This window comes from Mauremys mutica, chromosome 4, assembly GCF_020497125.1.
Source record: "Mauremys mutica isolate MM-2020 ecotype Southern chromosome 4, ASM2049712v1, whole genome shotgun sequence".
Classification (NCBI taxonomy): Eukaryota; Metazoa; Chordata; order Testudines; family Geoemydidae; genus Mauremys; species Mauremys mutica.
Genome location: NC_059075.1, coordinates 64,017,235 through 64,042,606, shown reverse-complemented (window position 1 = coordinate 64,042,606; position 25,372 = coordinate 64,017,235). Strand labels below are relative to the sequence as shown.

General features: G+C 48.3%; 1 protein-coding gene across 1 annotated transcript in view; it reads left to right on the top strand.

Moving 5' to 3' along the window:
• The window catches only part of UBR1 (ubiquitin protein ligase E3 component n-recognin 1), a 143,246-nt gene extending 118,199 nt beyond the window's left edge, over positions 1 to 25,047 (top strand). Inside the window, exons 41-47 of the mRNA XM_045015211.1 lie at positions 124 to 257; positions 12,356 to 12,464; positions 16,029 to 16,085; positions 16,656 to 16,733; positions 18,378 to 18,548; positions 24,309 to 24,410; positions 24,759 to 25,047. Of these exons, the coding sequence (XP_044871146.1) occupies positions 124 to 257; positions 12,356 to 12,464; positions 16,029 to 16,085; positions 16,656 to 16,733; positions 18,378 to 18,548; positions 24,309 to 24,410; positions 24,759 to 24,900 (793 nt within the window). The 3' untranslated portion in view covers positions 24,901 to 25,047. The remainder of the gene's footprint in view (positions 1 to 123; positions 258 to 12,355; positions 12,465 to 16,028; positions 16,086 to 16,655; positions 16,734 to 18,377; positions 18,549 to 24,308; positions 24,411 to 24,758) is intronic.
• Positions 25,048 to 25,372: the final 325 nt, after the last annotated feature.

Genomic DNA, 25,372 nt, shown 5'->3' with positions numbered 1-25,372 from the left:
CCATTGACCAACACCCAGAACTAACCTTGTTTTGAAAATTGCCAAAAATGTTCAGTATAGTTATGGCCCAGGAGGGTATGTGCACTGAGCTTTTTACAGATATTTCTGATTTGTGTGTTATAGCTGCTTTAGCCGTGACGTTCCAGGCTGGCATTTGTGGGATTGTGTTAAGAAAGGGATCACACCTTACCTTCGTTGTGCTGCTTTGTTTTTCCATTACATGCTGAGAGTGTCTCCACCTGAGGACCTGCTGTTAGGTAAGTAGAAGAGGGTAATAAGTTTAGTTTTGCTTACTTATTTTCCTTGTTGCATAGTGGAGTGCTTAAATGTTCAAGGTACGAGGTATATATGTTTTTACAGTAGCTTTAGAAGCATGTTCAAAATAGAACTAGAATGATTTCTTAACATTAGTTATACCATTATAGTATTGCTTTAAAAAGAAAAAACTAAACAGTTTATGTGGAAGGGATAAAAGCGAGGAGTTAGATCATCTGGGCATTGCCCGTATGGAAAAGTTTTTCTTTTAATATAAGCAAATGTGTGAATTTAAATTGGTCTAGTTATACTAAAGAATTTCAGCTTATGTCTCTTGGGAAGGAGTTTGAGTTTTATTAAAAAAAGACATTTTGGATTATGCTGGTAGATCTGTTACTATAACCTGTAAGGCTTTCCCATGTAGACAATCCCCTAAGAGGTGTGCAGATAGAGCAGAATGAAATCCAATAAAGAAGCTAGAAAGTAAGATTATCTTGTGTTATAAAAGTGCTGCCTTTCACTCTGAAGGATCCCAAAGCACTACACAAATGTTACATAGGGATTACATCATCCACTACTTAAATATAGTGAAACATAGCAACAATCTAAACGTATGCAGCACTGCCACACCGCATTTTGAAAAGAGGTGAAAAACAAAAGTGCTATAAACTATTGAAACTAAGTATAAAATCTTAAACTAATGATCCAAGTCTGAATTTGGCTAGGACACTGTGGTTAGCATGCTGTCCTACCACACGCTGATGCTTGTGAAAAACATTATATAATGCCTAGAAGTCAGGAGCTCAGCTTTATGGTACATTCCATTGCCTCCTAACACCAGTCTGGAGCACTGGTTCTGTAGAAAGGAGTGTCCCCTGGTGAATCATTAGCATCATTTTTCTGGGGTCCCTAAGCATCACTGAGGACTTTTCTGTATTGGAAGAGAATGCGCTTTACGGGGGTGTGATTTCTAAAGAGCGCTAACGTGCTGCACGTTAATCAGTCTGTGTAGACCCTGCTGGTGTGTGCCGAAGGTTCCATAGAGCATCTTAGTGTAGTGCTGCTTGAAACAGTTAAAGCACACTAGGAAACCTTTTATGCACACCAGCAGAGTCTACGCCAACCAATTAATGCGCAACATGTTCATGTGCTACAGAAATCTTATCCCCCCCATAGTGTACATTACCCTACTGTGTAGACAAGCCCAAAGAAATCTCCCAATCAAGTACAGATCTGACACAGGCTCGTTTAACCTGTAAATTCTGACTGGATCATAGCAAAATTGAATATGATTGCAAGCCAAAAACGTAATGAAATATATAATGATTAGAAACACAGTATAAAGTTCTTCTTTGAGTAGTGTCCCTATGGGTACTCCACTGTAGGTGTGTCTGCATCCCTGTGCTGCTGAACAGAGAACTTTGGTAGCAGTGTCCATTGGGCCTACACATGCATTGTCTCTCCTTGTGCTGTGCCATGAGGCTAGTCAGCGCGCACAGGCTAACCCTCCTCAGTTCCTTCTTAACTGCCCATGATTAAAGACGGAGCCATTAGGAATCCTCTAAGGCTAATTCTTCTCCTGTTTGCATTCACACTTAGTTTTCCACAGTTCTCATTATAGCTTTAGTTATTTCTGTTTATTCCCACCCTTCCGAAAAAAAAACCCATTTCCTGCCTTTCCCCACTAGGGACCCGTCCCCATAGTGGGGTACACCCACTTCCCTGGGCTTCAAGAAGCGCCACACCTATAATAAGGCAATCCCAGTTGTGGGTACGCACTCTCAGTGCATCCCCTGCCTCATCAAGGACCACATACAGCAAAAGCGTACCCTCTGCCAGCAGCTCTGGTCAAGTTCCCGCAAGGACAGAGAGCTCTGCCAAAAAATTACCTTCATGGAGGCAGCTCTCCGACCTTAACTCCTGGCGGACGTGAGTCTTCCCCACAACCTTCAACTTCTAAGGCCAATAAGTCAAAGAAGCAGGCTGGTGACTCCTCTCTCAAGTGTGTAGAGAGAGTGGGAAGTCCCCTAAGTAAGCTTAAAGATAGCCGCAAGCAATCACCATGTCGCTCAGTATCCTTGGCACCGTCCGCACCAAGACCACAGTCAGGCACTCATGCTTCACCACAACTATCGGTAACCGGTACTGCTGACAGGCCCCGTAGTGTTGCCCCTCCCCAAAGAAGTGGGTGGGAGGGGCAGGAAGTATAAAAGGCGGCCCAGAAAGCTCAGTAGGGAGGCAACCACTGGAGAGACTAGATGCCTCCTCTGGCCTCCTGAGCTGGGAAGTGGCGGAGCGTGCCGAGGGAGCAGAGGACTGGCCTGGCTCACCAGGACCACTAGCTGATTCAGACCTGGAGGAAGCATAGAACTGGCCCAGACCGCCGATGGACCAGACCCCGGAAGACTTGCTCACAGTCCCGGAAGCTGTCATCAACCTCAACCCTCCGCACGGCAACAGGTACACCAAGAAAGGGAGTTTGGAAGTGGCCCAGGGGTAGCAGACACATCTGGTTGCAATGCTGACAGAGAGTGAGTCAGCATGTTGTGGCGTGACCCAGTGACAAAGCACTTTGTCACTGCTAGGGCCCTGGGCCGGGACACAGTGGAGTGGGTGGGCCTGCATCACCACTGCCACCCCAACGCAGGGGTGACAGTCTCCCCTTCCCCAGGCCAGAAGCCTGAGCCTCAGACTCTTTTTTTGCCCCGCCTTGATCCAGGGCCTGGGCTAATAGACTGTTTCCTACCCAACCTGAGCACAGGCCTGGGCCCCAGCTACAAGGGGAGACCGCTTCATTCCCCACGGCGGCCGACATATCAGTGACGTAGTGAGGCGGGGTGGCTTCCCGAGGACCTGGAGTGGGAGGGCCCTCACACTGAGCCACTACAGCCCACAGATCCTTTGGGCATGAGCACCGAATCTTTGGTACCAAGAGATAAGGGCAAGCACCCTAAGAAGACACTCCCGGTACTCGAGTCATCCTAGGTACCACCAATGGCAGCCTGCCCAGCACCAGAAATACCAGTGCAGAGAAGAGCTCCATCTCCCTTGGCACCACCACCGGGAGCTTGGCACCGGCAGAATTCCACCAAATCAGAGCCTTCTGCATGACAGATGCACCCAAGTCCCCGCCTCTCAGTACTGACATTGCGGCTCTGAGCCTTTACAGGGCACGGGATATCCCTGCAACCATGCCATGCCCCTCCGCTGTCTACTGAGGGGTTGGACAGTGAGTCAGAGGAGGTGGTCTCACAGTTCACCTCCCAAGCTCCATATGAGACCCAATAAAAACAGGGTTGAGAATGTACCCACAGATGGCTCCACCACCACCACTGCCATCTTGGTACAGCCACACATGGGCACCTCCACCAGGCCCTATGCAAACACAATGGCCATATTGGGACACTTGGGTGGCACACCAACAGATTCAAGCCTCGCCCGAGAACCCTCCCAGCACACTCCCTCAACCATGGCATCTAGGGCTTCAGGAGATGGAGGAACAAGAAGCTGGTACTGAGGAGGATGTCACACAAAAGGCCATCTCCTCCTCCTCCTCCCTGGATGAAGCAGTCGTCCCTTCCCCACCTTCTCTGGTAGATGATTTCCCTCTTTTTCAGGAGCTGGTAAAGAGTGTGGTGGACACTCCCCACATGCCACTAGAGAAGATCAAGGACACCCATCATCAGTTCCTTGATATCCTCCATTCTTCGTTGTCCTCAAAGATTGCCCTCCTAATTAGTGAAGCCATCTTAGACCTGGCTAAAATGATGTGGCAAACCTTGGAATTGGCATCTCTGATGTGTAATGGACAAAAAATATGATGTCCCCAAATAGGAATCAAAGTTCCTTTTTCTCTCACTGCCATCTAATTCTATTGTGGTGGACACTGTCAATTCCCATAGCCGACAGCACAAATCCAGGGCAGTGCCCTACAACAGGGATTGGAAGTGTCTTGATCTTTGACAGAAAGGCATATTCCTCAGCCACCTTACAATTCCGTATTGCCAACTATCAGATGCTCATGGCCAAATACAATTATACAAACTACAACAAATCTCCCCAACATCCGCAACTCTTCCACACATCTTGGACTATGCTCTGACCCTTAAAGTCATGATTATCCCTAAACTCTCTTAGGGTCCATCTAGCAGCTGTAGCATTCACCAACCTGAAGAGCAGGGGTAGGCAACCTATGGCACGCATGCCGAAGGCAGCACACAAGCTGATTTTCAGTGGCACTCACACTGCCAGGGTCCTGGCCACCGGTCCGGGGGGCTCTGCATTTTAATTTAATTTTAAGTGAACCTTCTTAAACACTGTTAAAACCTTATTTGCTTTACATACAACAATAGTTTAGTTATATATTATAGACTTATAGAAAGAGACCTTTTAAAAACATTAAAATGTATTACTGGCACGCGAAACCTTAAATTAGAGTGAATAAATGAAGACTCGGCACACCACTTCTGAAAGGTTGCTGACCCCTGCTGTAGAGAGAGATTCGGTGCTGTCACACACAACCACTAAAAGGTTCTTCAAGGTTATAATAAACCTTTTCCCTCCACCTAACTTCCTACCCCTATGTAGGACCTAAACAAGGTACTGAAAGGGCTGACTAGACCTCCCTTTGAACCCATGGCCACCTGTTCACTGATGTACCTGTCAATGAAAACGGCCTTCCCAATAGCAATTACCTTCGCCAGACGAATAGGAGAGAGAGCAGCTCTGATCGTGCATCCCTCTTACACAGTATTCTTTCCAGGCAAGGTTACGCTCAGGCCACATCCAAAATTTATTCCCAAGGTAACCTCTCCATTTCGCATGAATCAATTGATTCACCTGCCAATCTTCTAACCCCCAAGACTCATCAAGACAACAGGGAGACTATACTTCACACCCTAGATGTCAGGAGAGCCCTGGCTTTCTACCTTCATAGGACAAGAACCTTCAGGAAGTCCCCTAGACTTTTTCTATCCATTGTGGAAAGATCTAAGGGGTCAGCAATATCAGCCCAAAGACACACTAAGGGGTCTCAAATTTGCATCCAACAATGTGACCAAATTCACAACATGATTTGATTCATACACAGTCCACAAGATTGATCTCCTCCTCTGTCACCTTCTTCAAGAATGTCCCTTTCTCAGAGATCTGTAGAGTAACGACATGGGGGTCAGTCCACACTTTTGCAGAATGTTATTGTGATCTCTGGGGACACCGCCTCGGAAGCCATCTTCAGCTTGAGAGTACGGTTCTTCTTCGAGTGATTGCTCCTATCCATTCCAGTTAGGTGTGCGCGCTGCGCGTGCATGGCATCTCGGAACTTTTTTACCCTAGCAACTCCGGCGGGCCGGCTGGGCGCCCCCTGGAGTGGCGCTGCTATGGCGCTGAATATATACCCCAGCCGGCCCGTCCGCTCCTCAGTTCCTTCTTACCGCCCGTGACGGCCAGTTGGAACTGTGGAGTGCTCTTTGTCCTCCACGACCCTAGCTCTCGCTTGTTGTTTGTATATAGTTAGTTTAGTGATTAGTTTTACAGTTAGTTAGTTAGATAGTTAGTGTTAATAGATAAGGTAAAAGGGGGGGTTTTCCCCTTTTGCCTCACCCGGTGCGGGCTCATGCCCAAAGCACCGGGCTTTAAGCCCTGCGCTGAGTGCCAGAGGCCTATGCCCGTCGGAGACCCGCACGACGCCTGCCTCCGTTGCCTGGGCGAAGGGCATAGAACAGATAAGTGTTCGCTCTGTTCTACATTTAAACCGCGGACTCGAAAAGAGCGGGATATCCGCTTGAAGCAGCTCTTGATGGAAGCGTCGCTCCAGCCACCGGCACCGTCCGCGCCGGCACCGCGAGCTTCCTCGGTACAGAGCGCACCGGCGGCACCGAGCCTCCGCGGCACCGAAGCCTCAGAAAGCGGCTACAAAGTCTCGGCACCGCTCGCTTTCGCCTTCGAAAAAACATAGGCTGGCGAAGGCACTGGCGCAGGCTCGCGCTGAGGACTCGGCGAAAGCGGTTGCGCCACTTGCGGCCCCCGCGGTGACCGTGCACAAGCCGTGCACCGGACCTTTGACTCCGGCGCCGCAAGGCCCGTCGAGTCCGGCGCCGCCACGCTCCCCGGTACCGTCCGTGGTTGAGCCCCGGCTGCCTTCGACGCCGGAGACATTCTCTGAGGTGCGTGAGCTGATTCGGCTCATAGAGGCACCGAGCCTCCGGCCCCCGGCACCGCCGGTGCGGGCTGTCGGGTCGGCGGGAAAGCCGGCCAGAATGACCCGGCCACCGTCTCTGGACAGGCGACATGGACGACAAACCCGGTCCCGGTCTCGTTCCCGGTCCTACGGCAGGTCTCCGTCCCGTCGTTCGCGATCTCGGCACCGCTCGCCATCGCGGTACCGATCGCCGTTGAAACGTCGGTCGCAGTCCCGGTACCGCTCGTCATCGCGGTACCGGTCGTACTCCCGGCGCCGCACGAGGTCCAGGTCGCCATCGCGTCGGCACCGCCAGAGGTCGCCGTCCCGGCACCGTGACTCGCACGGGCGCTCCCGGCACCGGAGGTCTCAATTCCAGTCGAGCTCCCGACACCGGTCGAGCTCCCGGCACCGTGACGGACGTCACTCCCGGTCGCCGTCCCGGTACCGAGCGGACCAGCATCGCTCTTCGCTGCCATCCGGGGACGGACTACCTCACTCCGCAGCGTATTCCATCAGCGCCTCGGCACCTCCATGGCCATCCCGTCCCGCGTCGGTCGCTTCTGGGACGGAGGGCTACGGACTCCTGCCACCCACCCCGCAGGGCCATCCTCAAGGGGCACAGCCGTGCGGCTTCTGGGTTCCATGGGCCCAGTATGAGGCGCAGGGGGTGCCCTTCCCCCCAAGACCCCTCGCGTCCGAGCGCAGGGTTCCAGAGGCGACAATCAGCCGACCGGCCCCTTCGCCGCCTGCTGCAGATGCTATACCACCTGAACCCCAGGGGCACGCGCAGCCCGACCCCCCCGCCGAGCACGCAGCGGATCCCTCTTCGGAGCCGGTCATCCAGGGCTTCTCCTCCTTGTCCTCGCCTGATGAAGCGGTGGCCAGCGTGTCGACGAAGGAGCCTCCGCCCATAGACTTAAAGGCACACCAAGACCTCCTTCGCCACGTGGCGACGGCTATGGCTCTGCCGATAGCGGAGGTACAGGAGGACGAGGACCCCATCACAAATGTAGTTGGGGCAGAGGTGCCAGTGCGAGTTGCACTGCCTTTCGTGCGGACAGTGCAAAAGAATGCCACCACTCTCTGGCAGACGCCTGCGTCCGTACTTCCTACAGCCCGTGGGGTTGAACGCAAATACTCTGTCCCTCCCACGGGCTATGAATACCTGTACACGCACCCGACCCCGGACTCCTTGGTCGTCCAATTGGTCAATGATAGGGAGAGGCACGGCCAGCCTGCCCCTGCGCCCAAATCTAAGGACGCGCGGCGTATGGACCTGCTAGGCCGTAAGGTCTATTCCGCTGGCGGTCTGCAAATGCGGATAGCCAATCAGATGGTCCTCCTCGTCAGGTACGTCTTTGATATCATGACGTCCCTGGCGAAATTTACGGAGCTCCTGCCAACAGCCTCCCGACAGGAGTTCGCGGCGATGTTGGAGGAGGGAAGGAGGTCGTCTAGATCCTCCATCACGGCCGCCCTCGATGCTGCGGACTCAGGTGCTAGGACCTTGGCCTCCGGCGTGACGATGCGGCGCATCGCTTGGCTGCAGTCTTCCACCCTGCCGCCGGAGGTCCAATACACGCTACAAGACCTACGCTTTGACACAAAGGGTCTTTTCTCTGAAAAGACGGATTCTCGAATCCAAACTTTGAAGGACGGCCGTATTGCGATACGTACTCTCGGCACACACACGCCGGCGACGCAGCGCAGGTCCTTCCGTCAGCAGCCCTCCCGACCCGTCTATCAGTTCCGATATCGGCCATACCATAGCCGGCGACCGGCCCAAAATCGCCGTCGTCCTTCAGGTAACCGCCGTAACCAGGGCCAGGCCTCGTCCAAGGCCCCTCAGGGGGCCAAGCAGGCCTTTTGATGGGACGCTCGAGGACGGCCCATCACTCTCCCTACCGGATCCTTCCCTGTTATTTTACAACCGCCTTTCCCATTTCTTTTCGGCGTGCTCCCAAGTAACATCAGACAACTGGGTGCTTCAAACGGTCCAGTCGGGATACCGCCTGCAATTTGTTTCGCCCCCACCTTCCCACCTACCCTTCCTGTCCCTCTTCAGGGACCCCTCTCACGAGCAAGTCCTCTTACAAGAGGTTCACACTCTGTTGAGCGTGGGTGCCATAGAAGCAGTGCCTCAAGACAGGCGGGGCAGGGGATTCTATTCCCATTATTTTCTCATCCCCAAAGCGAAAGGGGGGCTACGTCCTATCCTGGACCTTCGCGAGCTGAACAAGTACCTGCTCAAGCCCAAGTTTCGCATGGTCACCTTGGGGACCATCATTCCCTCTCTGGATCCGGGAGATTGGTTTGCCGCCCTCGACATGAAGGACGCCTATTTCCATGTCGCAATCTATCCTCCCCATCGTCGTTACCTCCGGTTTGTGGTGAACAACACCCACTACCAGTTCGCGGTGTTGCCGTTCGGACTCTCCACCGCCCCGAGGGTATTTACCAAATGTATGGCGGTAGTGGCCGCAGCCCTCCGACGTCGTCAGATACACATCTACCCGTATCTCGACGACTGGCTGGTTCGAGGTCAGTCCCGACAACTCGTAACGGACCAGATGGTAGAAATCCTGGCTCTCTTTCAGCGACTCGGTCGTCTCATCAACGCCGAGAAGTCCACATTGATCCCGGCACAGCGAGTGGAGTTCATCGGAGCAGTCCTCGACTCCACGGTGGCCAGGGCCTGTCTCCCTCGCGCTCGACACCAGACGATGGTCTCCATCATCCGGGACCTCGTCACCTTCCCAACCACGACGGTGCGCTTCTGCCTCCGCCTCCTGGGCCACATGGCTTCGTGCACATATGTCACAGCGTACGCGCGGCTCCACCTCCGCCCGTTCCAGTCTTGGCTCGCGTCGGTGTACCGGCCTCATCGAGACCCCATCGACATGGTCCCTCCGCTGGTGGCTCGACCCGGAGGTCGTGTGTGCGGGAGTCCCGTTCCACCCTCCTCGCCCATCCGCTACTCTGACTACGGATGCCTCAGCGCTCGGTTGGGGAGCTCACCTGGGCGATCTTCACACCCAAAGTCTGTGGTCGCCCCAGGAGCTCGCCCTGCACATCAATGTCCGCGAGCTGCGAGCGATCCGTCTGGCCTGTCGCACCTTCTGCGCTCGCCTGCAAGGCTGCTGTGTAACAGTGTTCACGGACAATACAACAGCAATGTTCTACGTGAACAAACAGGGCGGAGCCCGATCCTCCCTCCTCTGCAAGGAGGCGATGCTCCTGTGGGACTTCTGCGTGACCCACTCCATTCACCTGGAAGCGTCCTTTCTTCCGGGAGTGCAGAACACGCTGGCCGACCATCTCAGCAGGTCGTTCCTCTCCCACGAGTGGTCCCTCCGTCCAGATGTCGTCCACACAATCTTCCAGAGGTGGGGATTTCCCCAAGTAGACCTATTCGCCTCCAGGGAGAACAGGAAGTGCCACCTGTTTTGCTCATACCAGGGTCGCTCGCCAGGCTCCTTGTCGGACGCCTTCCTTTACCCCTGGACGGATCGCCTCCTCTACGCCTTCCCTCCGTTCCCGCTCGTGCACCGAGTGCTCCTGAAGCTTCGGAGGGACAGGGCCACCGTCATACTCGTAGCGCCGGCCTGGCCGAGGCAGCACTGGTTCACCCTGCTGCTCGAGCTCTCCGTTCGGGAACCCATCCCCCTTCCGTTGTGGCCGGACCTCATCACTCAGGACTTCGGCAGACTCCGCCATCCGAACCTGCAGTCCCTCCATCTCACAGCTTGGTACCTGAGTGGTTGACCCATGCGGAGAGGGGCTGTTCTGCAGCAGTCCAGCAGGTCCTACTTGAGAGCCGGAAGCCTTCCACTCGCTCCACTTACCTAGCGAAATGGAAGAGATTCGCACTCTGGTGTGATCAACGAGGTCTCAATCCGTTTGTAGTCCCGGTCCCTACCATCCTGGACTACCTCTGGTACCTTAAGGAGCAAGGTCTTGCGGTCTCCTCCTTGAGAGTTCACCTGGCGGCAGTGTCCGCTTTTCGTCCATCCGTAGAAGGTCGGTCCATCTTCTCGAACCAGATGGTTTCCCGCTTTCTCAAAGGCCTGGACCGCTTGTACCCGCCGGTGCGGTGTCCTACCCCGACCTGGGATTTGAACCTTGTGCTGGCCAAGCTGATGGGTCCCCCCTTCGAGCCTTTGGCCACGTGCTCCTTGCTCTACCTCTCCTGGAAGACGGCCTTCCTTGTCGCCATTACATCAGCAAGACGAGTTTCTGAGCTCCGCGCCCTGACGGTTAGCCCACCATACACCGTCTTCCATGGGGACAAGGTGCAGCTTCGCCCTCATCCGGCCTTCCTCCCGAAGGTAGTGTCAGCGTTCCATCTCAACCAGGAGATCTTCCTCCCGGTGTTCTTCCCGAAGCCGCACGCCTCGCCTCGGGAGCAGCAGCTGCATACCCTCGACGTCCGCAGGGCGCTCGCTTTCTACATCGAGCGGACTAAGCCCTTCCAGCGTTCGCCCCAGCTGTTCGTAGCGGTGGCTGACCACATGAAAGGCGAGCCGATATCCTCCCAGCGGATTTCCTCATGGGTTACAGCATGCATTCGGACCTGCTACGAGCTTGCTCGCGTCCCCCCGTGCCGACTCACTGCCCACTCGACGAGGGCGCATGCCTCGTCGGCTGCCTTCCTGGCCCATGTTCCGATCCTGGACATCTGCCGAGCGGCCACCTGGTCTTCGGTCCACACCTTCGCCTCCCACTACGCGTTGGTGCAACAGTCTCGAGACGACGCAGCCTTCGGCTCCGCGGTATTACACTCCGCCACGTCTCACTCCGACCCCACCGCCTAGGTAAGGCTTGGGAATCACCTAACTGGAATGGATAGGAGCAATCACTCGAAGAAGAAAAGACGGTTACTCACCTGTAGTAACTGTTGTTCTTCGAGATGTGTTGCTCCTATCCATTCCAGACCCGCCCTCCTTCCCCACTGTCGGAGTAGCCGGCAAGAAGGAACTGAGGAGCGGACGGGCCGGCTGGGGTATATATTCAGCGCCATAGCGGCGCCACTCCAGGGGGCGCCCAGCCGGCCCGCCGGAGTTGCTAGGGTAAAAAAGTTCCGAGATGCCGTGCACGCGCGGCGCGCACACCTAACTGGAATGGATAGGAGCAACACATCTCGAAGAACAACAGTTACTACAGGTGAGTAACCGTCTTTTATCTATAATTGACCCAACTCTGAAGCCCCAGTCCTTCGGAAGGGATACTGCTTGGGAGTTACCTCCAGTGGAGCACCCATAGGGACACTACTCGAAGAATAAAAAGTTGTTACTCATCTTGTGCAGTAACAATGGTTCTTCAAGATGTCTCTCTATAGGTGCTCCACAACCCACCCTCCTCCCCTCTTCTTCTGAGTTCTTGTCTATGTCTCTGCGGTAGAGAAGGAACAGAGGAGAATTAGCCCATGTGTGCTGACTAGCCTCATGGCGCAGCATAAGGAGAGAGCGCATGTGTGGACACTACTATCAAAGTTTTCTGATCAACAGCACTACAGGTAAGCAAACATACCTATAGTGGAGCACCCATGGGGACATAACTCTGAGAGTCATCATTACTGTACAAGGTAAGTAGCTTCTTCTTTTCATACTCAAATAGCAGAATCCTCCTTCTGTAATGTATGTACAATAAACTGTATATTCTACAATAATCCTCAGATCCTCAACTAGTGTAAATTGGCATAGCTCCATTTAAAGTCAGTGGTGCTACATCTAGTTATACTAGGTGAAAAGTTGCCCTAAATCTTTAAGATGGTCATATGAATAAGTTGCAAATGGAATCAGAAGAATTCTGGTTTTCCATTATGTCTGCTGCTGATTGTGTGCCCTGTTCAGAACTTTAGGAAAATGGACTGGCTGAAACTGTTTGATGTATTTCTAATACTTCCTCCTTCTTTTGCAGTTTCCGAGGAAGGAGAGTTCAAGGCACTCTGTAGTTATCTATCTCTACCCACCAATCTGTTCCTGCTTTTCGAGGAATATTGGGGCACTGTAAGCCCCTTGCTCCAAAGGTACTTGATGGAGTTGGGGGAGCGAATGAAACCATCCTTCCATTTTGTGATGGTTGTAAGGGAATTTCAGATGAAATTAGTGAATAATTGGTTACGCTCTGACCAATACCATATTGCAGTTGCAAAAGAATTGGCTTGATGAACAACTTACAGAGTTTGGAATTCGGGGGAGATGGTCATGTAATCTCCACACCTGATTCTAATATTGACCGGAAAGAAAATTGAGAGAGAGAGAATACAGCCATGGGTATAAGAATGGACATTAAGAGGAAAGATAGTGCCAATACCAATGATTCTAACAGTCAGGTAGGCGATATTAGCAGTAGAATGACTGTACCTAATTGGGTGAGGAATCTGGGCAAAACTAAGCAGAAACAACTAAGGTGTTTGTACGCCAATGCGAGAAGCCTCGGTAACAAAATGGAGGAACTAGAACTACTGGTGCAGGAAGTGAAACCAGATATTATAGAGATAAGAGAAACCCGGTGCAGTAGTAGTCATGACTGAATTACAGATATCGAAGGGTATGTGCTGTTCAGAAAAGACAGAAATAAAAATAAAGGTAGTGCAATAGCATTGTGTATTAATGATGAGGTAGACCATAAAGAAATTAGAAGTGATATAATGGATAACACAGAGTCTAGTTGGGTCAAAATCACTTTGGGGAAAAAAGCTACCAGAGACTCTCCTGTGGTAGTGCATGGGTATGTTACAGACCCCCCAGTATCCAATTTGGATATAGATAGAGACCTTCTTAAAATTTTATTGCAATAAATACTACTGGGAATTGTGTGGTTATGGAAAGGATAAGTGCTACTAGTCATAGTAGGGCCCAGATTTTCCTGGATGTTGTAGTTGACAGATTTCTTCACTAAAAAGTCACCAAATCTACGAGAGGTGATGCCACTTTAGATTTGGTTTTGGTGAGTAGTGAGGATCTCATAGAAGAACTGGCTATAGGGGACAACCTTGGTTTGAGTGATCATGAGTTAATTCAATTTAAACTCAATGGAAGGATAAACAAAAATAGATCTGCATCTAGGAACCTTGATTTCAAAAGGGAAAACTTTAAATATTAAGGGAATTGGTTAGGGAAGTGGATTGGACGGAAGAACTAAAGAATCTGAATGTGGAGGAGGCTTGGAATTAGTTTCTTCAACTTTGACTTAAAATATCTGAAGCCTGCATCCCAAGCAAGGGGAAGAAATTTGTAGGGAAGGAGTGCAGACCAAATGCAATGAGAAAGCATCTCAAACAGGTTCTTAAGAGAAAGTAGAAAGCCTACAAGGAAAGGAAGTTGGGATGGATCAGCAAGGAAGGCTGCCTCTTGGAGGTCAGGAAATGTAGGGAAAAAATGAGAACTGCCAAAAGCCAGGCACAGTTAAATGTTGCAAAGGAAATTAAAACCAATAGTAAAAAGTTCTGTAGTCATCTAAATAAAAAGAAAACAAGGAAAAAAGAAGTGAGACTGAAGATGTTGGGGAGAAGGGATAGCTCAGTGGTTTGAGCACTGGCCTGCTAAACCCAGGGTTGTGAATTCAGTCCTTGAGGAGGCCACTTAGGGATCTGGGGCAAAATCAGTACTCGGTCCTGCTAGTGAAGGCAGGGGGCTGGACTCGATCTTTCAGGGTCCCTTCCAGTTCTATGAGATAGGACTGCTAGTAGCAAATAACCCCAACAGCCGGTGATGGGACTCTAGAGGGGAAGGCTCTGATTTACTTCAGAGAATTCTTTCCCAGGTGTCTGGCTGGTAGGTCTTGGCAAAATGCTCATAGTCCAGCTAAGCTATATTGGGGGTCAGGAAGGACTTCCCCTGGGTCAGATTAACAGAGACTCTGTGGGGCGGTTTACCTTCCTCTGAAGCATGGGGCACAGGTCGCTTGCAGGTTTTAAACAAGTGTAAATGATGGATTTTCTGTAACTTGAAGTCTTTAAATCAGGATGTGAGGACTTCAGTAGCTCAGCCAGAGGTTATGGGTCTATTACAGGAGTGGGTGGGTGAAGTTCCGTGGCCTGCGTTGTGCAGGAGGTTAGACTAGATGACTATGATAGTCCCTTCTGACTAAGCAGTTTGAATATCTTAGAATAATTTATCATGGCTGTATTAAACCAGAATAAATGACGCATTTGGAATTGGTGCATATAGAGGGGATTGCGATCAGCATTCATGAAGGAAGTTATCCTGGAGTGTTGCTTTTGTGTTACACAATTCCTTGCTCATTGGTCCGTCTTGTCAGCCCTCTCTGCCCCCAGGACAGGCACCAACTGTGATGGTATCTGAAAGCAGGGTTCTTAGTATGACATTAAGTATAACCTGCCAGTTCTAGCTTTGGGCTATACCTGCTTGATTTCGAAAACCGAGTCTGATTAGGTGCCGTAGTTGACCTACTAGTTAAAAGTAGGGTATTACCCCAACAATATGGATGTAAAAATCTATCTGTAAAGGAAAGATTGGTTAAAACTAAGAAAAACTACTTAAACTTTCACATCACTGTCTTGAAGAATGTCCACATTCAGCTGAGTACACTGCGTGTAATATTAAAGTTAATATATTCTGTTATAGTAATTGGCTTTCTTGGTTCCTGGAGAAATTCTCTGCTTCTCTTTTTCTCTCTTGCCCTCTGTCATCATGAGGCCTCTGTGTTGTCCAGCATACTTCAACCAAGGAGATATTTTGAGCCTATTGACTCCAACCTTCTGTCTCAATACTGCCTCAGATTATCCCCAGATATACTGAATATAATTTTGCTTCATTTATTTGAAGAACAACCTCCCGTAAGCAACTGGGTTTTTAAGTCCATTAAGTGGTTGCTTATAAGGAAAAGTGTGTGCGTGCGTGATGTAATACAAGACATTCCTTCCAGCTGAGGCTGAACACATTATCCCCATAATAGTACTCAAAGGAGAGGGATTCCAAATGTGAGACCAGATCTTTTATGTCGTAATAACGCTATTGCCTGTGTGTGTTTGTGTTTATAAAATCAGTTGTTTTTGAGAAATGCCACTGATACACATCAGCTAAAATGACCAGTTGCTGGAGGTCCCTCTCTCTTCTGCTTCGTAGAAGTAATATAAAATAACTGTCTCAGCAAGAATACCAAAGCAGTCATTTCATTCCTGTGATCAGCAGCTTGGCGGTACAATAGCTTACTACACTGTGTAAATGGATATGTTTTGCCATTATAAACATAAATACAGTAAACATTTTTCAATGGTGCATTTTAAAAAAGTGTTTGAAAAGCAATCACTAGAAGCAATAAATACTACATTTAAAATGTAGGCTATTTTAATATACAACCTTCATCAATAGATATTCCAAGGGAAGCAGTGTGTGATAGTCCACTTTCACATTCTGAGAGAATCAGTATTTGCAGATGGTGCGAACATCTTTTAAGTGTGTTTCATTCTGGTGAAATCTTTATAATTTGTGTTTCTAAAAACAGATTTCTCTCTTGCATAAACTTTCAAGATTTTTCACTACTTCTTTTTAGATCTGTGTAGTTATGCCTATTAATTATATATAGTGTTCATACAATGTAATCTGTCAATATTTGTCTGAAATAGGTGGTGTGCTGACCCTGCTGTACTAAGTTTCCTGAAAGGGAAAAACATTTCAGTAAGGTTAGTTTTATTTTTTTCTGGGCTTTGTTTTTGATCTGTAACAGCTGAAGGAGCTGGGCTCTGGGTAGTTAAAGGAGGGCAAGTCTTGCAGTTAGGGATTCCTTGCTTCCTCTTGCACCTTTGCCATAAACACACCCGCCTCTTCAATGACTTTACAGGATTCCTTTATCAAGCCTAAACAATTACTATTCTCTCAGAACATCAAACATTTTACCACTCCAGCCAGACATCAGCTTTTTTCTGGGGTGGGCTAATGTAACAATTGGTAACATGAGATAACCTTCATTGGGTTGTAAAATATATGCCCATTCCATGCAAACTTAGTTTTCTTACCTTGGTTGTACATTTACTGTGGAAACGTTTGCTGTGTGGTTTGTCTTGTACCTCTTATTTTGTTGGTTAGAGGTTGTGACATGATTCTGGGCCCTGGGAGTTTGAAAGAGAGGACAGGAAGTTTACTAGAGTGGTGAATTATTGGCAGTATGTGTCCATTCTGTTTGCTGTGATCTTGTGTGTCTGTATCCTTCATTAATATTTTTTACAGTATTTCTTCTTCCACTTGTTTACTAGATATCCAAGGAAAAGAAATAATTTGATAGAGCTTCCAGAAGACTACAGCTGCCTCCTGAATCAAGCCTCTCAGTTTAGGTAAAAAGTAGCAGTTTGATCTGTCGTCTTGTCAGTGTTTTCTCCTTTTCGTATTCTTGCAGTTAGTTTTGCCACGTGTCACACGGGTTACACTGTTACAGAAACAATTCTGGGATGGAAATCAAATGCTGCCACCTCATCAATCCAGGAAGAACTGTTGTCTGGGAAGGGTATTGCAAAATGTGAAGTGAACATACTGTTTTGTTCCTAACCGTCAATAACCAGCAGTCCATTTTAAGTATGATGCTACTTACTTTTCACATCATGACCACATATAAAATATTACAGCTTAAAGCACTGACACACTTCAGTAAACAAATGTAGGTTTGATATAGCTGACAGTTGTTTTCACCATTGCTCACTCCAGGGCCAGAGGCTTGCCACCGGCTTTGAATAGGAATACTGAACCTTTCCCACAGATGAAGTGTTGGTAGCAGAGAAGACAGAGTGAAAATATATCATTTCACTTTAGTTATTCTTCCTGTGGAAAAGCATGGAAACATGGATATAGTCCAATGTGCTTTTTAATTCTTTCTAAAGAGAATTTTGCTCATGGAAGTTTGTTTTGTATTTTAACTGTAGTGAACTTAATGCTCACAAATGAACCACTGTGAATAGTGAGGAGTCAGACTCCGAGCAAGTTATGCTATGTCACCCTGCCAGTGCTGCTCCTAACCGACATCACCTTACCCTCTTTGGCATCCTAGTACTGTGCCTGTGTGTCAGTTTTGTTGTTTGTATAAATGGGCTAGAATTTAGCTGAATTTACTTCCACTTTTGACTTGATTGAGTTCCTAATCCTGCATTTTCTCAGTTTTTAGTTTTAATGAGGCACATTTCTTGAATTGGGTATCTGCATTAATGATTTACTGGAGAGAGGTACATTATTCATGGAGAGGAGGAGGTTTTCTCACTCCATGCTGATTTAATATGCATTTTAGCAGTCTTTGGGTCCTGTTGGAGCCTATATGCTGATGCAGCTTTCTCCTTTTGTTTGTTTCCATTAAATACAGCAGGAGTTTCTCAATGTTTATAGTGCGATCCACATCTTAACAGAAAGATTGTTGCCAACCATTCCCTTCCATTCACAATTGCATGGGTGACCTTATTTGCCATTTGCAATTGAATAAGATCCCAATGGCAACTACAGCCATTGATTACATGGGAAAATTAATAGGAAAATATTAAATGTAGTTTTAGTTGTGTTAGCAGTTAGTAATTCTCTTCTTCATTTCCTATGATGTGAGCAGGCCTGGACTTGGAGCAATGCTTTGCAAGACCTTAGCTTGAGAACCCCTGCAACATCACTTGGTAGATGTAATGTTGGGAAAAATAATGTCCCATGTGATCACAAAATTGACAGTTACTTTAGAAAAGCTTTCACTGGATTTATACCAATTTTCCCCCCTCCCAAGCTGATCTATACTAGAGAGAAGCACTATGAGAAAAATGAGAACGAATTTTACCAGATAGCTTATGAGGAAGCATTGTGATTGACGATGCCTCTTTTCTGACAAAGGCCTTCTGATCAAAACAGCATACCTGATCCTATTTATTTTAAAAAACAAAAAACTTTTCAATGTATTTGCAATAACTATTTTGGTTCCATACTGCACTTAATAATTACCACCTTTCTCTTTACAGGTGCCCACGGTCTTTTGACGATGAACAAAAGTACCCAACGTTGTGTTTGTTCTGTGGCACCATGCTATGCTCCCAGAATACCTGCTGCCAGGAGTTGGTGAATGGGGAGAAGCTGGGAGCCTGTACCTCTCATGCTCTCCAGTGTGGAGCTGGAGTGTGTATGTTCCTCAAGTAGGTAACTGGCCAGTAGGTAATTTTTTGGAGAGGAAAATAACTTAAGAAGGCCAGATGACACAAAAGGGCAAAAAACCTCATATGCTTTGGGACTGGGGAGAAAGAGCCAGCATTTTGACATACACTGTTTCTCAACCTGACTACTGTATCTCTTTCAGGCGTCTGATTTGTCTTGCGTACCTGCAAGTTTCACCTCACTTTAAAACTGCTTGCTTACAAAATCAGACAAAAAAATACGAAAGTGTCACAGCGCACTATTACTGAAAAATTGCTTGCTTCTTTTTACCATATAATTATAAATCAATTGGAATATAAATATTGTACTTACATTTCAGTGTATAGTATATAGAGCACTATAAACTAGTCACTGTCTGTATGAAATTTTAATTTGTACTGACTTTGCTAGTGCTTTTTATGTAGCCTGTTATGAAACCAGGGAAATGTCTAGATGAGTTGATATACCCCCTGGAAGGCCTCTGTGTACCTCCAGGAGTACGAGAACCACAGCTCTAAGCCACCAAAAGGTTAAATCACCCTGCAGTAAAACTGAAATGTTGGTCAGTGGGCAGTGCTATAGTCTGAAGATGTCCAGTGCACCCTTTGTCATGTGTTTACAGAACACCACAAAACCAATAAGTTATATTAACAGTAACTACTTTTCAGGTAAAATAACAAGTCTGTGCTGCAGGATCTTGCATTTGGCTTTCATTTTCAAAGTATTAGGTGCCCTACTCCTTTAGGCTTGTTAGAAAATCCTAGCCTTTTATGCATGTTTAGTGCCAAGTTGTTAGTGTATGTGATGGACAAATTACTTACACTTTTAAAAATGCAGCTTTTTCTACATTGTTGAGTACTGTGAAGGGGCTAAATCTGATTTTTGTCTATTTTGTCTGTTTGTCTATTTTGTTCTCTGTAGCTTAAAAATGGCTGAATTGACATTGGGGTGGGACCAACTTGTTCAGTGGGCTTGAGGCATGGGATCGAGTGGTTTTGGAGGGAGCAACATGCACACCTCCTCTGAGAGGTTTGCTGTAGTGCGGCGCTCTTAAGGGGGAGAAATAACAGAACTCCAAGAGCATCTGGAGGAGTAGGAAATTATTTCCTGGAAGTTTCAAAACAGATTTAACTGGCATCTGAGCTTTTACCTCCTTGCACTACCCATCAGGAGTGAGTTTGCTCACACATAGACACAGAAAAGGAAGGAGAGCAGTATTTATTTTTTTAAAAGACTGCAGTAATTAACTAAAGTTTCACAGTTTTAATAAACATGGCTAGCACTTAGCACAGTCTCTGTATAAGTGGTATCCTCCCAGTTAGTGAAGATTAGCATGGGGGGGGGGGTGTCACTATGAAATGTCAAAAATGGTCTAGTAGCCAAGTGAAGAGGCAGTTGACTGACCATACCCAGATAACAGAATACTGCAGTCCACAAAATAAAGAAATGTAATAGCTGATGATTCTTCAAGTGATTTCACATGTCCATTCCGCTCTTGGGTGTCAGTGTGCGCAGCACATGGCTGTCAGAAACTTATTCCATCAGTGATACCCATTGGGCAGCTCAAGCTCAGCCTTCTGCTGCACACCATTATGCAGAGGTGTATAGGGCAGAGCTGCCCCTAGCCCCACTCAGTTCCATCTTGCTACCAGTCGTTGGAACTCTACAACACCAGAACAGTTCTCTTTCTCGGCCTTTGTGAATATTTTGCATGTGTGTATTGTTAGTCCAGTCTTCAGCATAGTTATGATAGTTAGACTTCTTTTCAAACTTGATTTCCTCATTTGTGGGGTCTTCTGTTTGTGGTACTGGAGTATGCCCCAATCATGGAGCTTCAGGCTGTGCACTTCATGCTCAAGGACTATGCCAGTGATCGAGCCGCATAATAGCTGCCTGAAGTGCTTGGGGAGGCGCACATAATGGACTTGCGAGGGGATTTCAAGCCTAGGACAAAGAAGGATAGGGAGGCTAGGCCGAAATTCTTGCTGATGGAGGCAGCGCTCAGGCCTCTTGTCAGAGCTGTCCCAGTCTGCTTCAGTGCTGAGTGCTCCAGCTTTATTGAGAAAAGCGCCTCCAGCTTTAGAGGAATCCCAGCACCATTCTACCTTGCCCACACTGAGGAAGAAATACAAACTTCCAGAAAAACCCCAACCAGGAGAAGGTGTCCACCTTCTAAGTCTGGTGAGAGGGGCGAGGAGGAGTCGAGTAGAGTACACCTGAAACCTAAACACTCCTCCCCCAAATTGGTGCCTAAGTTGACAGAGTTGACTCCAGCACCGCAAGGAGCATTGTCAAGCCTGCCAGAAGAAGCGGCACTGTCAACTTCTTGGGCACTGCAACAGGAGATCACCTCCATGTCAACTACCCTGGAAGCACTTGCAGCAGCAAGAAATCTGCTCTGCCTCTCGGTGACTGTCTCCTTCCTCATAGGAGTCCAATCCCTCTGCATTGCTGCCCCGTCTGCCAGCGATTTAACCTCCAGTACCCCAGTTGCCTGCTTTCTGGATAGATGGGCCCTTGGTACCCTCCAAGGAGAAGCATGCAATGATGGTGTCGCTTCATCCATCGCCAGTGTCTTAGAACTGGTCACCAGCACCGACTGGATCAGCCTTGCCATTGTCAGAAGAAGGGGAATCTTTGTTGTCTGGCTTAGAGGTGGGATTTGATGTCTCGCATCCCCAAAGCAAGACCCTCCGGGCCCCTCAAAGATCCTCTCTTCCGACCTACCACCATGACCTCTGAGTGGGACTTGCCATGAGAATGTGGCCAGGACAATGGGGCCTTGTCCTGTACCAGTGGTTGTTTTGGAACAGTTGGAGGTTTCTCCCAACTTTCAGATCTTCCCCACGCCATGTGTACTTGAGATCCTCATCTAGAAGGGCAGAATCTGCACACCGAGAGGCTCCGTCCCCAGAGTCCAGTAACAGGCCTAGTATGAAGTACACCTCTACCCTGATATAACGCGACCTGATATAACATGAATTTAGATATAACGCGGTAAAGCAGCGCTGTGGGGAGGGCAGGGCTGCACACTCCGGTGGATCAAAGCAAGTTCGATATAACGTGGTTTCACCTATAATGCAGTAAGATTTTTTGGCTCCTGAGGACAGTGTTATATCAGGGTAGAGGTATACCAAGAAGAGGTTCCAGAACCAGAGCAACAGCCATTAGAAGAGATTCTACCCCTTTCAGTCTTGGCTTCCTCTCCAGATGAGGTTGTTTTATCTGGGATAAATAAAATCCTCAGGAGGAGGAGGTGAAAAGTTTATCAAGAGTTGTTAAAGAAAGTGGCTGAAGACTTAAGTGTACAGGTCGAGGGGTTAAGGAGTCCTCACGTCCCTAATCAACGAGGCTATACTAGAGCCTATAAAGGCTTTATGGCAGACTCCATCCTCTTTGGCTCCCACCTCTAAAAGGGCAGAAAGAAAGTACAATGTAGTCGCCCAACGTTTTGAGTACCTTTAGACTCACCCACCTCTGGGCTCATCAGTCATCACAGCAACTAATGAGAGGGCATGACAGGAGCACCAGGCTGCCATGCACAAGTCAGAAGATGCTAAGAGGCAAGGCTTATTCAGCAGAAAGATTTATTTGATGGGGGCTGCAACTGCATACTTCTAACCATCGGGCCTGTTGGGGTGTATAATTTTAATTTGTGGGGCTCCATGGAGAAGTTCAGAGAATTTCTCCTGGAGAACAGTAGCCAGGAATTCTCTCCCCTGGTCAGTGAAGGCAGACTAGTCGCAAGAATGTCACTGCAGGTGGGACTGAATGCAGCAAACAGAAGCCATTACTTCTGCAGTTGCCAAGCGTAGATCTTCCTGTTTGCAGTCTTTTGGTCTTCCCTATGAAGTCCAGAATATTATCCAGGGCTTGCCATTTGAAGGTCGTTCTCTTATCTCAGACCATCAGCAAGCTCCATGAACTTAAAGACTTTAGAGCCCCTTGAAGTCCATAGATCTATACACACCTGCCCTGGTCAGGAAGCACTATTGGCTCCAGCAGACATACAGATATTCTATTTCTCCTTCTCAACAGGACCTGTCAAAAAAAGTGGTCCGGGGTTATATGCATAGGCCTCCCCATCCTGTTGCTTCAGCTCCAGCAGTGTTCCCTCTAATTTTTCCCACCCATGTGTGGAATTAATTTTGTTATGTGCACCAATATGGAGGTGATGTGTGACACATCACCCTCATATTGGTGCACATAACAAAAATCATATGGTGGGGTGGGGCCGAGGAGCTCTTGTGGGAGGGGGCTCAGGGCTGGGACAGAGGGTTGGGGTGCGGGGGTGTGAGGGCTCCGGCTGGGGGTGTGGGCTCTGGGGTGGCGCTGGGGATGAGGGGCTCAAGGCTGGGGCAGAAGGTTGGGTGCAGGGGTTGAGGGATCCAGCTGGGAGTGCAGGCTCTGGGGTGGGGCTGGGGATGAGGGTTTGGGGTGCAGTAGGGTGCTCTGGGGCTATGCGGAGAGAGAGGACTCCCCCCAGCAGCACCTGGGCTGGGGGGGGAGAGTCACCTGTCCCCGCTGCAGGAGGTCTGGGGCTGCAGGATAGGTGCCCCTCCCCCAGGCCCAGGCCAGGGGAGGGGAGGGCCGTGCCTGGGGCCGCTCTGGCCACAGCAGGTCAGGGCCGCAGGATGAGTTAGGGCCAGGGGAGGGACGCCTCTTCCCCAGCTGCAGCAGGTCCCTGGGCGGGTTCCCTAAGTGCCTGTGTGGTGCTAAATAGGTTGCTGTGCGGACATGCAGCTTACAGGGAACTTAGGGCTCCAGCTCCAGGACCTTCAAGATAGCCAGGAAGTGCAATCATTTTGATGGTCACTTGAGTTTGACATACCAGTTGCCATCTCTTCAGATCCTAACTACCTCACCCTTGCAAACCGTCTGTCCCACTTGCACTGTGCTTGGGCCTGAGTTACTTCAGACCATAGGGTCCTGAGCACTGTGGAAGTGGAATATACTCTCCAGTTTGTTTCTGCCCCTCCTCCCACCTTCCCTCCCCGTCCTTCAGGGACCACTCTCACAAGAAACTCCTTATCGAGGAAGTACAATAGCTCCTTCGCTTGGGAGCCATAGAGGAGGTTCCATGTAGTCACAGAGGGAAAGGCCTAGCCCCTAGCTAGGGGCAGCTCTGCTCTTTATACCTGCATGCAATGGTGCACTACAGCAGGGGGAGCTTGAGCTGCCCAACAGGTACCACTGAGGAATACTTTTGTGATGGCTGTGCAGTGGGCACACCAACACCCAAAAGTGGAATGGACATGTGCAGCACATCTTGAACAGTTACAGAACAGGTTAGTAACCATTTTATTCTTACTGATGGTAAGGCCCCTTGTGTCATGGGTATCTAATACAATATAATCACTTACATATTTATTGCTTTTTGTGAAAGTCTGTAAGGGCTTATCTGAACACAAAAATTGAACCAGTTTAGCTCAAAAAGATTTTTTAAATTTAAACTCTTGCAACCCCCTGAGTGCATGCTCCTTTATGTTGGTTTAGATCTGGATTATATCAGTTTAACTTTCAGCTAATTTACAGATGTCAACTAAACCAATATAAGCCAGGTTTAAACCAATATAGGAGTGTTCTCCCAGGGGGTTACACTAGTTTAACTAAATCTGTTTAGAGCAACACTTCTAGTTAAGCCAGTGCAACTTTGTGCGTAGACCCGTCAAAGTTTAAGCTTTCTTTGAGGTTGCTTATAAATAGTACCTGCAAAATGATATGGTTAATAATATTTTAAATGTGATTATTTTTGCCTTCAGAATCAGGGAGTGCAAAGTAGTCCTGATAGAAGGTAAAACCAGAGGCTGCTTATATCCTGCTCCCTATCTCGATGAATATGGAGAAACAGACCCAGGCTTGAAGTAAGTGCATGTTTAACTTTTTACTTGCTAGGAGTCTTAATTTTTCCCCCTTTCTTTGTTGTTCCCCTTATACTGCATGCAATTCCTGCATAGTTCTGAGCAGCCCCACTTCTGATAGCCCGGTGGTGAAAAATGGTTACCAATCACACTGTCATTCAGTATTTTCCATGGTTATTAACATGGGTAGTTAATCTGGGACTGTTAATAGACACTTTGCCTAGACTTATTTGCACTTGACATTGTTATAGAGTCAACCAGGAAAGAGAGAAGAAAAGAAAAGGCCCAAAGATGGGGATATGTAATGTTGTAACGTGCCTAATGAATGTTCTCATTATTTCTCCCATGAAGAAGAGGCAACCCCCTGCATTTATGTCATGAACGTTACCGGAAACTCCATCTTCTATGGCAGCAACACTGCATCATAGAGGAGATTGCCAGGAGCCAGGAAACCAATCAAATCTTCTTTGGATTCAACTGGCATCTTCTCTGAGTCCTAGCTTTTAATTAAATCCCGATGACTATGGATGATGTTTTGACAAAGGAAAAGGGAGAGTATTACAGAGCCTTCTCTAAGGGTTCAGACACATGACTGATGCACTGAAACAAAATAATTCTCATTTCACAGGTTTTACCTTTTTAAAAAAAAGAAAAACACCCTATGTGGTGACTGTTGTAGAATATTCAGGAACAGAAATATCTTTTTCCAAAGGTTGTAGGCTCTACTGATTAGATGAGTGTAGCTTCCCACATTCACCTGCCTTCCATATGCACACATCAGAAGTCCCAAACTGTCATTTACTGGCACTGGGAATACACCTGGAGGTGTGTTGCTAGGAAAGAACCAAGTAAGAGAAGCTGTTAATATTTCCAGTCATGTGGTACAATAGGTATATGAGGGTTGATGTGATGTCTGAAATGGTTTGTGTCTTGAAATTACAACAGTCTAGCTGGAATTATGTACA